General features: G+C 36.8%; 1 protein-coding gene across 1 annotated transcript in view; it reads right to left on the bottom strand.

Annotated features, from left to right (window-relative positions):
* ush2a (Usher syndrome 2A (autosomal recessive, mild)) overlaps positions 1 to 17123 on the bottom strand; it is a 222059-nt gene that overhangs the window by 200726 nt on the left and 4210 nt on the right. The window contains exon 4 of the mRNA XM_051868427.1: positions 1474 to 1609. Within this exon, the coding sequence (XP_051724387.1) occupies positions 1474 to 1609 (136 nt within the window). The remainder of the gene's footprint in view (positions 1 to 1473; positions 1610 to 17123) is intronic.

The raw sequence follows: 17123 nt of genomic DNA, 5'->3' as shown, positions 1-17123 counted from the left end.
TATATAGTGCATTTCATTCATAAAAACATGAACTAAAGAAGTTTCTTACAGACAACAATGACTGTATGTAAAACAAACCAGTCTGTACACCAGAAGCGAGATTATTCAATATTAAATGACATCGAATAGATTTACACTACAATAATCCAAATTTTGGGGTCTTTTTGAAAGAAGTCTCCTATGCTCACCAAGACCAAGACAATAATTTGAAAAATCTGGTTTGGTGCTCAAGTAAAATTTCTATTATTATCAATGTTGAAAATAGTGCTGCTTAAAATGTTTCTGGAAACTGTGATTTCAGGATTCTTTGATGAATATACAGTAAAAAAAACATTTTAAATATCGTTTTTTTTGTTTGTTTGTTTGTTTTTTGTAACAATGTATTTTCTGTCACTTTAGATCAATTTAATGCACCCTTGCTGAATAAAATTATTTATTTATTTAAAAAAATCTTACTGACTCAAAACTTTTGAAAAGTTGTGTAAAATTGTTTCATTAAACAGTGTGAAATGTGCATATCCTAAATATGGCCATAAAAATTCAAATTCAGAAACACCAAAAATAAAAGATTCATACCGAAATTTGTATTTTTATGCTCTAGTAAAAAGTTTCAAATGGCATAATGTTTGTCTGAACCCAGCATTGGACGTCAAATCTTATAAGAACTCTTTTCATGCTTTGTCCACATGAGTTCTACATGAATCAAACAAGCATTTCAGACCCCTGGGCTCAGTATGCAGAGTTTATAATGTGTGCAAAATGGATTACACAGACTGCAACTTTCATGTGAAGCTGTTCTGTGTGTGCATGTTTGAGTAAATGAAGCATGCTCTCTTTGAAGACTATATGCAGTGGGTTGCTTCCTTGTTCTCCCTTGCCATTTAGGAAATGAGAGAAACTATCAGCAGGGGTAACCAATTTATTATGTCCTCTAATAGATTTGGGCAGAATTATTGTCATTTTTGCACTAACAAACACAGCAATGTTGCGCTTAGATTAGAATGACAGCAGAGTAAGCTTAAACTTTAGCAAGTCTATACTACTTGTGAATGTGTATTCAAAACGTGTGCGCGCGTGTGTGTGTGTGTGTGTGTGTGTGTGTGTGCGTGTGTGTGTGTGATTATGTGTGCATTTCATTCCCTGGGGGTATTACAGAAATCCCATCTCATCTCATTTATGAGGAGATTATTTGTTGCCATATGGTCACCCCTGACCTATATAAACTCCAACTATGATTAGTTGCAGGCTTATGAATATTTCTATAATGGAAAAAATGTAACATGTCTGCAAATTAGTGTGTCCTTTTCTGTACTCAAATCGAGTGATAGGGAAACTGTGTGATTTTGTGTGTTAGGAAACTGTGAGGACAAATAAGTATAGTTGCAGCTTTGAAGAAAAAAAAAGCTAATTCAAATGAAATAAATGTGCATATTAAAAATTAAAAGACGAATGTAGAAGTACAGAAATCATTACCGTTAGAACTCCTACCGATCCACAGAGCACCTTCTGAGGTGATGTCATCAACTGGTCCTGCTAGGGTTTGTGTGTCCAAAGCTGTGCCATCCTCCTCTTGACCATTCAGGAACAAGCTCACACTTGTGTCATGCATCTATGGATTCATAAGAAAAACAGAAGAATGAGTGCAATGTTGATTATAAATAAACATTTCACTCAATACTGAAAAATATTGCTAAAAAGTAGTTAAGAATTTTCAAATGTAGGCAGCATATAAGATGTAATATTTATGTTTTCTATGGCTGATGATTGTGGATACTCTTCTCAGAAAACGCCCCTTCATCACATTCATATTTGCATGTTTTTTCACAAAGGTGCATGGAAATAAGTCAACTAAAAAAAATCCATAACGATGAAGGCAGTGTTAGACTTGAGGATGCTTAAGCTGCTCTCTTTCATGGCTGCTGATTGAAGACTGTAGAGAGGCTATTCTTGAAATCTCTAACTGGCCAATGACTTGCTGCTGAGATCTGAAGCAACGTCATAGTGATGTAAATGAATCTTGAAGTGCTTCATCCCATTTACCAGCCCTGCAGACTCTTGAAAGAGCTCTGGTACTCCCATTGTTCCTTTTCTTCCCCTTCCTTTCTAGTAACTGTTGCTTTGGGACAACATGGAGGTATTTTTTCAACCGTAGCATCAAAGTAAGTGTTTATGACATGAAAAATTTGAGCAATATAAGATGGTTGTGATTCAGCCCAAAAAGCACAGTTGGGATACTGCTTTCATGCAACCATTCAATAAACAAATCAATTAAAAAAAAAATAATAATATTGAGGAACTTATGTTTTAGACAAATGTGACAAGTTAGTTCTATTTTTTTATCCAACAAAATTAGTTCCAAACAAAACCAACAATCAAGATTAATGTGTCATCAAGCAACACACAGACTGAAGGCAGCAACTACAACATTTTTTTTAGCTACAATCCAAGGAGGCCTAAAAGAAACATCCAAGAAACATCCATTTTTTAGCATTCCCATTCATGACCTCATGACAATGCTGACTGGCTGATGGCATCACAAGAATGTGCACAGTCCCGAGCCCTTCGCTAGTGACATCCTTAAGCTGTGATGTCCAAGGCAGCAGACAGGAAAAAGTTTTACATTCAAGTTCATTTTATACTCTTAATTCAGATACTGATAAAATATCTCCTATAATATAATGAAATATAAACTATATATAAAACAAATTTTCTCAGAACACACTAATTTCCAGGGCTTGACATTAACGCCGGCCATCCCGCCAAATGTGGGTTGATTTCAACAGTGCCGTGTAACACAGTCTTTCCTACTAGCCATTTTGGCAGGTTAAATTTTATATATAGCCTAAATATACATTTTTCAATTGTAGTCTTTTAAAAAGGCATCTGAAATAATAAACAAGAGCAATATATCAATTTTCGATGTTGATAGTGAAACATCTGAAACGCTTCCAATGCTCATTTACAATAGATACATGATAACAGCTGCGCTTTCTCGCTTTCTCATCTCTCCAACAGCGAGTTGACAACCCACCTCCCCTCACTCACTCAAATATCAGTGCGGGATTTCACATTTTTTGCATAATATTACTCATTTCTGCAAATTTTGTGCTTACACCCAAAGTGCGCGAGCATAAAGCCTAATATACCTGCTGTCAAATTATGAGATAATAAAAATATCTATATGGCAGTTTTTCCCCATGGTATCGATGTCAAAATTGTGGCCAGTGAAAATGCTAAGTGGCTAGTAACTTTGGAAAACCACTAGCCACAGACGCTGGTGAGAGAAAAAGTTAATGTCAAGCTCTGACAGCTAATAGCTAATTTTTGAATGGAGAAAGATGTTTGCTGCCACATAGTGCTGTTACAGTGTCTAACATTAGGGACTAAGGCATTTTGCTAACTGACCAAACATGGCTGCTTGGTAAATGGCTGGAGTGATTGCGGTTACGCCCACTGAGTGGCAAAAAGACTGAGTGGCAGCATTGGTTTTCAGTGTGAATGCTGCGAAAAACACACAAAACAAATTCAAAACAGAAAAGAGCTTTGTGATTGACTACAAATAGATTTGACAAGAAATCTTTGGTATATTTTTACAGACTGCTGAGAGCTAAAGAAAAGAGAAGCAATCGCTTCAATTCACAGAAACAACTGGACTCCAGGCAGCGAAACGTGGATTTGCAGTTATCATTTTGTCAGTATGTTGAATTTTGGGCTAAAATCATACCCTATATATTGTAGTGTAGATTTAGGTGGGGAAAACTTAGCAACTCGCTAGTACTGCTTCTTTGATTTTTAAAAAAAAAAAATTTATGCTCTAGCAAACTGTTTTAACTAAAAATGTATAACAACTTGTAGATTTGAAATAAAAATAATTTTTTGGAAAATTAGTGGTGCTGACGTTGAAGTCGTGCAACTGTGGTGTAGTATATATCCTAGCCTAACTTTAGCTTTTTACTTCTGGAAATTGTATTTAAGATTCAAAATTCGTAAAAGTTGTATTTTGTGAAGATTGATCAATAAAACATGTAAAAATCATAAACTTTTGATGATCACAGAGCTTATTTTCTGCAATAATCTAAAAGCTAATGAAAAAATCCTACTGGCTTATTGTCCAGAAAACAAGTGTGATGCTTCATGTTACAGTATGTGGCTTTTTTATTCCAATGTATTTTTTTTTATCTCAATAATAAATGAATATGGTATTCATAAGCAACATACACACTGCTCTTCTTCTTCTTCTTCTTCTTCTTCTTCTTCTTCTTCTTTTTTGCCCATTTATATGAGTTGATTATTATGTCAGGTTTGTCAATCTCAGTATGTTTCTTTTGAAGGTGGAGAATAAAAGTCCTTTCTGATTTGAACTACTTGTGTCCCAAGTCAGTCACTTGGTTAGCTAATGTTGTTTTAGAATGCATGTGCAAAGTGTGTGTTTGTAGTGTGGGACTGGTCTGACCTGTCTGGAACGCTGCCTTATGAGATCAAAATGGTGTGGAGGTGGTTTCAGCTCTAGAGCAGATTAATAACTGGACGTTCATTGGAGCTCTTAGTAACGTACTAATCAGCAGGTGCTGACATCTTAAAAGCTCCTCTCCGCTTTCAAATTGAAAAGGGAACATTTAATCTGCACAGGGATTTACCAGAATGTGCAACAAATTTATGCCATTATTTATATAACAATGGCTATTTAGCAAAGGTCAAACTATCAGTAGACAGAAACTACTGCTGAAACTAATAATAATTTATTCCTAAAGTATTGTGGTTTTACATAAAGTAGGCACAAAAATATATTGGAAATGGTGGGAAAAGTTCTTAAATTATCACTGTTAACTCTGTGGGAAATGACAATGGTAAGACACAACAACACCCTAAAAACACAGAGCCAAATGTGCAACTTTATCACTAGCTGACATTAAGAAACAGTTATTCTATTAGCTGCTAAAGGTCTTTTTCCATCCGTCTTGTAAAAACGTGAATATTGAACAAACATAGCTAGCCTTTGCTGTGTTTTATTTTTAAAACCTGGCAACACAACAAGGTCTTTAAAGTATTAGTGCACTTTAAAATCTAAATTACCCCAAGATTTACCCTCAAGCCATCCTAGGTGTATATGACTTTCTTCTTTCTGATGAACACAATCAGAGTTATATTAATAAATATCCTGACGCGTCCAAGAGTTATAATGGCAGTGAAAGGGACCAACGGGTTTGAAGCTCAAAAGTGCATCCATCCATAATAAACGTCCTCCACACGGTTTCGGGGGTTAATAAAGGCCTTCTGAAGCAAAGCGATGTGTTTGTGTAAGAAAAATATCCATATTTAACAAGTTATAAAGTAAAATATCTAGCTTCCGCCAGACCGCCTTCCGTATTCAAGTTACGAAGAAAGAGTAACTCCTCTCAAATTTTAAAATGCTTATGCTACGTCCTACGCCTTCACTATTCAACTTACGAAAAAAAAACGTAACTGTCGCGACGTAACTGTCGTGTAGGTTGAATACAGAAGGTGGTCTGGCAGAAGCTAGATATTTTACTTTATAACTTAATAAATATGGATATTTTTCTTACACAAACACATTGCTTCGCTTCAGAAGGCCTTTATTAACCCCCCGGAGCCGTGTGGAGTACGTTTATAATGGATGGATGCACTTTCTTGAGCTTCAAACTCATTGGCCCTGTTCACTGCCATTATAAAGCTTGGACGCTTCAGGATATTTATTATTCCGCTTGTGTTCATCGGAAAGAAGAAAGTCATATACAAGTGAAATAATCCTTTAAAGGGATCACGTAATAAAAAAGCTAATCGTTCTTCATCATTTAAAGAGAAAGAAAATTCAACTGAACAATCATTGAAACAAATTTACAAAAATGGCTTGTTTTGAAAGGGTTCAGTGCTTTAGACCATTTGCAGTGAAAGGAGGAAACAGATTATTACACTTTATATTAGACTCAACAGCAAACTCACAATCCATAAGTTTTGCCTCCAATGGTTCGAAAAAAAAAAAAAAAAAAAGGTCAGGAAGAAAGAAAGAAACCTCTGGAAAAAAATAAATAAAATATAACCTTTTTAAACTGAACCAGACCGTCTGACACAAGATTTATGAAATACTTAAAACCCTTTTCATGTGTTAAAGGAAGACAATTTAGCCTCAGATTCTATTCTAAGAAAACAACAGGGCACAATCTTTCTAAAATCTAACTGGGGGCTTTTTATATCAGTGATTTCATAATTCACACCAAAAACAATGTTGTGATCTTTGGGCTTGGACCATAAAGCAGGGGCAGATACAAGCTTAACCTGAAGCCAAGTCGTCTGCAGCAGCGTGAGTGACAAACCATTCCATGATAAAGCCCTTTCCATTTCGGCACTGGAGGAGCTGTCAGGGCCTCTAGAAATATTCCACTCTGGATGAGGGTATCAGCACGAGCAATCCTCCTCTTTTAATGCTGATACCTGCTGGAGCCCTGCCCTTCTATCTGAACACACACTCTCTCCCGTCACCTCATACACACTCACACATACATAACCGCAAACATGTGAGATGTTTTATTTATGGCTTATAGCTAGGCCTCCCTGTGATTCTTATCATTTAAATGAAGCAAAAAGGTTTTCATATTTGTAATTTGTTACATTATCACATGTTTCATAATGCACCGAGGGGCCAGTGTGGTGATGTGAAATATAACTAGCACAGACAGGAAGTTTGCAGAGTCGCTATTGACGCCGGGGCCTCTCTTCACTGTCCACCATTACAGTGCGAAGAAAACTGATGAAAAGCCAATTTCAGCTTTATCACATTAACGCAGCCATGAGAAAGAAACATTTGTTCTACTCAAGTACACTAAAGATACAATTACCAATCTCACATATACATGTTTTATATCAGCCTTCTTTCTCCTGCTGTGAGGATGGCAACAATATATTAAGACTAGCATGACAGTTTATTTAAGAAAAGAAAATTGTCTCTGTGGCGCTGGAGAAGTCAGAAATATATAAGGCAATGTGTCAGTGCTTTTAATAAAGGTAATAACTCTTGAGAGGCAATGCTTTACACAGAAAGCATATCCTGAGATTTTTTTTTCACTGTTCACTGTGTCTGAATGGAACGGGATTTATTTTAACTAACTAGGTTTTCAAAACAATGTATTATTACTATAGTTTCTACAGTTATGGTTATGTGTCAGTAAAGAATGAGCATCTTCACATAAAAGTTTATGCTGAGGCAGAAAATAGTAGCAGATAAGTGGCTTTCAGTATTTATTTATTTACTTTTGTTCCTTTCATATATATGTTTGTTCCATATTGACACCTTAATGATTAGTAGCATAAAATACTAAGTCTGTTAACCAATTTCAAACGATAAATAAATATTCACCATATGCTCAAGCAATACGCATTACAGAACAGAGTGCGCAATGGATACGACTGCAACTTTGACATATTTAACTAGGAAATTAGTAAATATTCATAAACCCTACTGTCTGTAAACATTTAGCATAATTGTTTTACTGGAAGCTGTTTGTTTTTACAGCATCATTAATAGTCTTCCTGCTGGGGAAATTACTGATGCAGGAATATCTAGATTTGTGGTGAGTTACATTCTTTTTATATCAAGATAATGATTTCAAGTACACTGTTTCTTGAAAACATGACATTTACAAGTAATTTACAAGTGTAAATGTTCCTAATTGATCCGGTTGTCATTAAGGATATTAATCAAACATGCTCTCCCACCAGTGAGCGAGGAGGGTGAATTCAATGCAGCTTCTATGCAACAATGGAAAGAGCAATGTCTACTGTAATAGTGATTTTCCAAAAGTGATTTTCCTGTTATCTCCCTTTTCTCTTACTTGTGTCTGCCTCTGAAAGTACTAGAAACATTATGCAAATCTATGGCTATACTGTTAAAGGGTTAGTTCACTCAAAAATGAAAATTCTGTCATTAATTACTCACCCTCATGTCGTTACACACCCGTAAGACCTTTGTTCATCTTTGGAACACAAATTAAGATATTTTTGATAAAATCCGATGTAAAAAGATGATGAAAGTGACGAGAATACTTTTTGTGCACCAAAAAAACAAAACAACGTCTTTATTCAACAATTTCTAGTGATAGGTGATCTCAAAACACTGCTTCATGAAGCTTCGAAGCTTCACGAATCTTTTGTTTCAAATCAGAGGTTCGGAGCGTGAAAGTCACGTGATTTCAGTAAACGAGGCTTCGTTATGTCATAAGTGTTTCGAAATTTCAATGGTTCATGTGACTTTGGCAGTTTTATTCACCTCTGATTCGAAACAAAAGATTCATGAAACTTCGAAGTTTCATGAAGCAGTGTTTTGAGATGGCCCATCACTGGATATTGTTGAATAAAATCGTTATTTTGTTTTTTTGGTGCACAAAAAGTATTCTCATCGCTTTATAATATTAAGATTGAACCACTGTAGTCACATGAACTGTTTTAAATACGTCTTTAATAGCATTTTGGGCAATGTTAGTGTTAATTGTCTTGCTGGCGATGCAGGCCTCACTGAGCCATCGAATTTTATCAAAAATATCTTAATTTGTGTTCCGAAGATGAACAAAGGTCTTACGGGTGTAGAACGACATGAGAATGAGTAATTAATGACAGAAATTTCATTTTTGGGTGAATGCTCTCAGAGAAGCCATAATGAAAATCTAAACCACCAGCATACCAGTAAATATACATTTATTTTGAAACAATGTCCGTGTCTTTGCTTTTCAATGTAGTGATGTTTGCTAAGGCAAGCATTACCGTTACTATTGCTTATTCTGATTACTTGAACTCATTTGACTCATGTGAACAAACTCCTGGTTCATGTTGAAATGTAATATGTAGGATTTTGTTCAAATGTATCAAGTGAGTTGTGTTGAATTATACCTCACATTTGAAGTTTACATAAACTTACACTGAAGGTGAAATCCGAGTCATATCTAGTGACACCATAGAGACTTGGACCAGTAAGCAGAGAGTTTTGTACAGATAAGCACTACTTACATTTCCTTCATTAAATATATAAATAAAGGTATAAATAAATGATAGCAAAGCAAAATAAATAATATAAAACTAAAAGTATAAAATTACTCACAGAGGTTGATGTGTGTTTATGTAATATACATAATATATATGTATATATACGTTATATATGTATATATATAAAACGCATTATAGTCCTTCAAAATCATGAGATGTTAAAGCAGTTAATGTTGATATAACCTTTATGGAATTGAAAAGCAGAGCAACTAAGTGAGCACATACATCATTCACTTGCAAGATTACCAGTCCCGAACAACCATCAAAGTAAAATAACCAAGCCCACATTTCACATAGCCTCTCATTATTTATTACCTCCAAAGATGAAATATATAATTGAGCCAATGTAGTGCATATGTGACGTTTTCTATTTGATGAATTGCCGTTTATTTAGAAATGCCGGAAATGTTTAACATACCGGCGCATTTTAGCGCCTGACTTATTGCCGTCTGGCCTTATTTATGTAGTACACTGAGTGCTAGTGTGTTCATATGACTTTGCTGTACACTTTACAGATTGTGGATGCAGGGGCAGCGTGCCACGAGCTACCCATCCATCTCCTGACAGGCTTCAGATCCAGGACTGTACACTTCATTTTTTCCTCTACCCATCCCTCTCGCGCCTTTCACTAGCAATAAACACATGCTAACTAGGCAGAAGGGCAGTGGCAGCTAAACAGAGGAGACGTAATCAGCTCCGCCACATCTGCAAAGAGCCGTGACCCCGCAGCTATGACAGATTACAGGACTCCGTTGCGGCCACACAATGCATTTGATCTGTCTGATCAACACGGACGATTTCCGGGATGGCTCTCGCCCCGTGGCCGTACGCCCGTCTGTCATTGTTACTCACGCCTGGTTTGAGAGACATAATATACAGTGAAATTCCACATATCGACTTATGGCCATTACCAGTTTCGCAGGGAGCTCCGCCACTCAGCATTGCCCTTTGTGATTTATATCCATCTGCCGCTGATCTTCTCTGACTTTAATCTGAATAAAGACTCCTGAGAAAACTTGCCAAGGAAAGCATATCTCTGGGTGAACGTTTAATTCTGTCTGACTTTGATGCGCTGAAACACATATAAACGCCTCGATGGACCAGATTAAACAATGCTCTGTACGTCATTGCTGGCGGTTCTCAAAAGGCCAGTGTATTTTCCTTTCGATACGACACGTAATTTAAAACCAGTATATTCATAAGCACTGCGAGAAGTGCCGCCCATGTCCTGTAGAAGTCAACTCCAGGAGCTTAAAGCAGCAAAGACTCTAATTTCCTGTCAACACTTTGGGGTGATTTATTCACCACTCATGGCCTCCGGTGCCCGTAGACAGTGAGCTGGGGAAAGGTGGAAGCTCTCCTTGCCTCCATCCACCTTGTTTCACCTTCACTTGTGCTGCCAATCAGTCTCTATCACTCTGGGTGGCATGAGAAGCTCTGAAAGGTCAGCTGACCCGCTGCCAGCTCCCCTGCCAGAGCCAGAGGGCAGCCTGATAGCATTGCTGATGTCTCTTCTGCTTCAGATTGACTCCTGTGCTTCGGCAAAGTTTATTCACAGCACACCTTCATCTATAAAGGTAAACATCATGACATTCTCGATTCAAAATGTATATTTTCCATTTTTGGTGTTTTATCATCAGTGTTTTATTGTGAAAGCAATGAAAAATAAGCTGCAATCACAGCTTACAGCAACAGGAAGTGAGGGCTTTGAGTCTATTTGTGTTAAAGACTGTATTACTAAACATATACTGTGAAAGCGAGCTGCCTACAGGCCTTTATTATACTGCATGATCTTTTTTTTTTTCCCCTCACACAGATAGTTTGACTCGAGGCAGCCATCTACCCTTTGCCAACCCCAGCACCTCACCCCGGTTTTAGTGGTCCTCTGGCTCAAGGGGCCCTGGGCCACGGGCTGGCTGGCCTACTTATCTTTGGGTGGGGTGAAGTTCACGCAGGGTGATGAGGCATGTGCACATTCGGGTTAAGAGCTTGAGACTCAGCAGCTCTTGGCCAAAACAAATGTCCCCGGAGAACGAGTGTCTGCCACAGTGCAAGCCTCTGCGATCGAAATGGCACGGCCAAGGCCTAGACCCTTGTGGAAGCTCTAATTGTGCGTGAAAATGTTCATTAACTTGTGGAATTCTCACGAACTTCGAACAGCCAAAGACAACATATAAACAGCCACAAGAGAGCAGTTTCAGAACATTTCCCCCAGGAGCTGGAGAACGTACTGTTATTGGTCATATGCCCTCTCAGATTTTTGTGCTAAATGGAATTTTAAGGCAATTTCCCCAAAAAATTATTTGTATGTTTGAAAATAAAGTAAAGATGTGGTTCAATTTTGCAGGCAAAAAAGGTCCATTGTCTACCGTCTAAAGCGTAGTGATGTATAAAGCACAGTTCACACTTTAAATCACTTTCTAACCAAGCAGCTTTCTGTAGGTTAATAGGGAGAATCTGTGTGACCAACTTGAACCCATTGCGAGATCTGTGTGGGGAAATCTTTCACCTTCACGCAAATTCACAATCACGTGGATTCCTATTGAAATTACAGAATTTGGTTTTACAGATTTACAGAATCACAGAAATGGTAACTGTCATTATTGCAACTTTACAGGATTATTAAAGATAATCGTAAAAAAAAAAATATATATCACGTACGCACATATAAATTTGCTCAGTGCAGTCAAATCCACTATCAACTGCCTGCCTTTTATTTAACATACATAATTGTATATTCAAGAATATAGTCTCAGTCTCAGAGGTCATGCCCACGGACCATTGGCTGAACGTCTGATGCATTTGGAACACTTAACTGGAAACACTTAAGGATTTTTGAAGTCCGGAGCTTTACAAATCTTTTGTTTCGAATTAGTGATTTGGATCGCATATCAAACTGCTAAACTGCTGACATCATGTGACTTTAGCGCTCTGAACCAATGATTCAATTCGTAAAGCTCCGAAGCAGTGTTTTGAAATCGGCCATCACTAGATATTGTTGAGTTGTTATTTAGTTTTTTTGGCGCACAAAAAATATCCTCATCACTTTATAATATTAAGGTAGAACCACTGTACTCACATGAACTGTTTTAAATATGTCTTTAGTACCTTTATGGATCTTGAGAGGTTCAGTGACATTGCTGTCAATAGAGGACTCACTGAGCCATCGGATTTCATCAAAAATATCCTCATTTGTGTTCCGAAGATGAACGAAGGTCTTACGGGAGTAGAACAACATGAGGGTGAGTAATTAATGACATAATTTTCATTTTTGGGTGAACTAACCCTTTAAGTTTGCGGCACCATTGTTGCAGTAAACTTGCACAACGTTCTTGAACGAATAATTTCACGCCGGTCTGTTATTGTGGGGACATCGACTTTATATTTTCACGCCCTAAACGTGACGCGGAACAAAATGAACTGTGATTGGTTGCATTACATGTCAGTCAAACGTCCTCTTGGAAGCTGCAACAGAGTCCAGACCTTCTGCCGTCAGTCTGAAGGTCTGGCTACACGAGACTAAAGAATATATAATATTACAATGCTTTTTAACAATTCAATAAATAAGAGATATAATATTGTAACTTATGACCAAAGCATTTGATGTAATGTTTCTAGTTTCTTGTCTATTTGTCTACAAAAAGGTGCAAATTAAGTCAAGCATAGTTAACTGCTGCAAGTCTCTGAGCGACACACAATCAAGAGTTTTGAATGAATCAGTTGAGTGATCGATTCAAATCTCGCACTCATAAAGCGTGATGTGTTTGTCTTTTTAAAGAATCAGTTTTTTTAATAAATCAGTTTATTTAATTATTCAATTAATCATTCATAAAGATAGTCACTTGTTCGACTTGTGAATGAATTGATGTTTGTTTTCAAATTAATTGGTTTATTCAACAACTCAATGATTCAATGACTCACTCAGTAGATTCGCTGCAGAAAGATCCAGTACTGTTGGACTGTATATCAGCACTGTTGGAACACCCTCGGCCAGTCAAATTCAAAGACCGGATCTAACTATCCAAGATTTTATGATTCTATATATCAGTTTAGAAACTGCATGAAAAACAAAACAAAAAAAACAAGTCACTTCAAAAAGAATCAATGAAAAAGGAAACTGATTATAGTTTTATTTCAGCTTCTAAATAAGAAACTAAAAGGGTGCTTGAGTTTTCAAGAGGCATAACTCAGACCTGTTTGACACAGGCAAGGTCCTGTCTCTACTTGGCATCACAGCAGCTTTTTAAATTGTAACCAAACACGAGATCTGAAAGTGAGAGCAGATACAACAATGTTTGTGACACGGATACCCTGAAATGGACAAGATGTAGATGTGATAATGTCCACTTCACTAGCAAAGAACTACATCAAAAGAGTTCCAACCTTTATATGCAAGAACAAGGAAGTTTTAAACATTTATAAGAGCGAGTTTTGTCATGACAGGCACCTGACACGCATTGATATGATAATTCAGATTTACATTGAGGAACTGCTGTAATCACTGCTCCTCCTTTGCTCCTCCTTGGCATTTACATTTTCAGATTTCCCTCTTCGACGACTCTTTTCAAGTGTCGAGACCTGCCGAGGCTCGTCAGCTACGCTGTGATACGTTCACGGTTTTGAACTGACGTGCAAAGAGAGACAAAAAGAACACTGTTGTACTTTTCCTCCCTGCCGAGTCTTATGCCACTCGATACTTGCTTGATCTCAATTACGGCCCACATCTTCAGAGAGACAAATTACTCACAATAAGCAGCGCAACAAACAACTGACAGGAGCCCACTGTCGCTCCTCATCGTCATCCAAGCAGGCAGCATAAAAGGCATATCACTCTTCTCTCGCTTCTCCTCCTCTGTTGCTCTCACTCTCCTCTTAAAGTAATGACTACGGACAAGCACCTACAGATCAACTCCTCTTTTCTTTTTCTCTGAAGCCTTTCTAAATGCTGTAATGTTGTATTCCGTTTGAGTGTTTCTTTTTTCCACCATTCTCTTTATCTTGGGAGTTTCTTTTGACTATACAGGCTTCCTCCACAGACAGCAGAAGACAGCTACCTGTCAGGTCGCTTAATTATTTGGTGGCCTGCTTTTTACAAAACCATACTGTCAGACAGTAGCAGAGTAAAAGACAACAAATAATCCCAAACTGACCCTGAGGGAATGTGAAAGTAATGTGATAGTTTTTGTGCTAAAAACCAAGGCTTACCTGTATATTATAGTCTTACATTTCAGATTGAAATTGTTAAAAAGAAAAAGGAAGGGGTAACAATGCATGACTTGCAAACAATATGTAAAACTAATGTTAACAGCATACATGGGCTTGGATGGTCAACTACTCCAGTGATTTTCAACCAGTGGTATGTGTACCCATAGGTACTTGACTTGAAAAGACTTGACTTTGCTTTGTTAAACCTATAAAACAGAAACTGACTGAAAAAAAAAAAAAAAATTATAGTGTCAAGAAAATAAAATTTAAATGGTCACATGTATTTTGTATAGTACCTTAACACTGTGGTATAGATTTACTTAATACAAATTCAAAATAAAAGTTAAAATGATTTTTTTTTAGCACCTTTTTACATACATTTTCACTTTTTAAAATCCAATAGGCTACAATATGAGTTGAAAGAAACACATTTTAGTTAGTGTTCATTATTCAAGTACACAAGACAAAAAAGGTTGGCAAACACTAGACTAGTTGGTCACTAAGGCTGAGTTAAAATAATGATTTCTTGATTTTAATTGATTTTCATTTTGATAAACCGATATTGATTCTTAGATCCCGAGAATCTTTTAGTCCATGCTGTTTTCAGTTGATGAATGAACAAAACTTTGTAGTGTGCCTTCTATCCAATCAATTGCAGAAACTTTGTGCTTTGTTACTTTTAATATGAAACAGTTTTCAAATTCTGTCAATTTTATTATGAAATCCAAACAATAAATACTGTTTTGGAGGTCTTTAATGTGGCGTGACAGATCGCTGTAGCGCCTCAGTTCAAGCAAAGCGGCAGCATGGAGCACACGTGAATGGATTATCTCTTCTGCTTTACTACCAGTTACAGCATGAAATAAAAATGAATGAACATCAGAAGGTATGTTGAAAGATGAAATCTGTATCATGTCTCATGTAATCACTGAATCAATCATGGAAAGACATCAATAAAACGGCTTATAAACATATGTTTATAATCGCAATATTGTTATCACAATCTTATCGTAAACAACTATGCCTTCTTTAGATCCACTTGCTGCTCAACACCAGTGGGTGGGGCTAACGATGCAACGATGTAAAAGTAGGTGTTGTTGTCTTGCTCCAGAGGCAGTCTTATGCAAATGATTGTGCCCCTGTGATGGCACATGTCACCTCGGATTCAAATGAATATTTTTGCAGCTTGATTGTATAAATGCTTTTTTATTAATGAAGAGGACGTTTTAAGTTATGGAACTTGCAGGATGTATTAATGATACAAAGACCTTCTATATGCCAAAAGATCAAGGAAAATTTGATTTCTCATGTCATGACCCTGTTTTGAATATAAGTAGCACATACAAATCCATTAATTTTAACCTTTAATATTAATGTACCCACTGGGGTTCCCTGTATAGTTTACAGTATTAGATTTTTTTTTTCCTTGAGAAAATATGCCATGTACTGTACCTGATATATACCCCAATTATTTAATATTGAATAGAATTAATTCAAAATCAGAACTGAATCGAATCACAAGCCTGTGAATTGAAATTGAATTGTAAAATTTGTGTCCATACCCAGCCCTATTGATGCTTAAAAGAGACTTCTCAGACAAGGGATTCCTAGGATATAACTGACAGACATTCAACATAAATAGGCTAAACAACTTTTTTATTGCACAAAACAATCATATTAAAAAGCTTTCTGACATGTTTCTCCTGCAGCCATTTTTCGCCTACATAATATAGTTTAACATAATTATGCATAATCTGTATATATGTTTTTTTGTGAGAAATACTGTATTTCAATCCAAATAAAGAGTCAGAGTTACTGTATTTATCCATTGTGTTTAATATCTGTCATTTATCTGATTAAAACACGTATATTTGTATCTCCCTAAGAAACACATCTGGTGTCAGGTGGACATAACCCTTAATTAACCCCAGCCTAATTTCAAAGGAACAACTACCTCATTAATTGTTCAAGCAACCCACTGACTAGTTAGTTTTGAAAATGTGTAGTTTTAAAAGGTCTAGCTATCACTTTCAAAAAGATGTGTAAAGGGCAGATACATAATGCATTTATATCTTTGTTGAATAGTTAACATACAATAATTTTTTTATGTTTACTTTTGTAATGTATTTCATAATCATATTTAAAAGTTAGTTCTATACTTGGTGGAAAAAAAACTGAAATCAGGTACTTAGACTGCATTGGTAATAGCCCTCTGCAAGTAGACCACCATGAAGAGTTAAGGCTGAAAATAGGCTAATTTTGTCCCTGGAATACAGTGGCCGGCCTGCAGTTTAAATTCCTAATGGGCACAGAGAATATATCTTATATAGTCCAAGTCAAGGCTGTCGCAGGAAGGGAACATATTACCTCTGAATTTGTGGGAAGGATCTCATTATCATAATAATGTTTTCCGTCCCAGAAGTCAACCTGCTATTCATAATCTGAACGACTGCAATTTAAAGCCATAATAATCACTACTATTGTAAGGTAATACCCTCCACAGACAGAGCACTCTGTTTCCTGGTGATGGCCAAGTTTATCCTCTGCTCTTTCTCTTTTCATTTCTGACTCAGAGATACAGGCAGCCATTCGCAAAGCTGAACAATGCCAGAGAGCCAGTCCTGATGGGGCTGACTGGTACTTTGTCTGTGCAAAGGGCTTCGAAAGCTGAGAATGAAACATGACCCAGCAATTCCACAGATTTTGTGCTCTTCATATTTGCATTGCTGCATTGGATGCGGATCATTCTTTGAAAACAAAGCAAAGGCAAAAGCAGCTGAGAATTTCTGACAGGAATGAAGCAGGAGCGACTGGGCCTGGTGTGTGTGTTGATATGTATTCAGAGCGGGGTGTGTGAGGGGCTGACC

Source organism: Ctenopharyngodon idella, chromosome 17, assembly GCF_019924925.1.
Source record: "Ctenopharyngodon idella isolate HZGC_01 chromosome 17, HZGC01, whole genome shotgun sequence".
NCBI classification, from domain to species: domain Eukaryota; kingdom Metazoa; phylum Chordata; class Actinopteri; order Cypriniformes; family Xenocyprididae; genus Ctenopharyngodon; species Ctenopharyngodon idella.
This window is presented reverse-complemented; position numbering and strand designations above follow the sequence as displayed.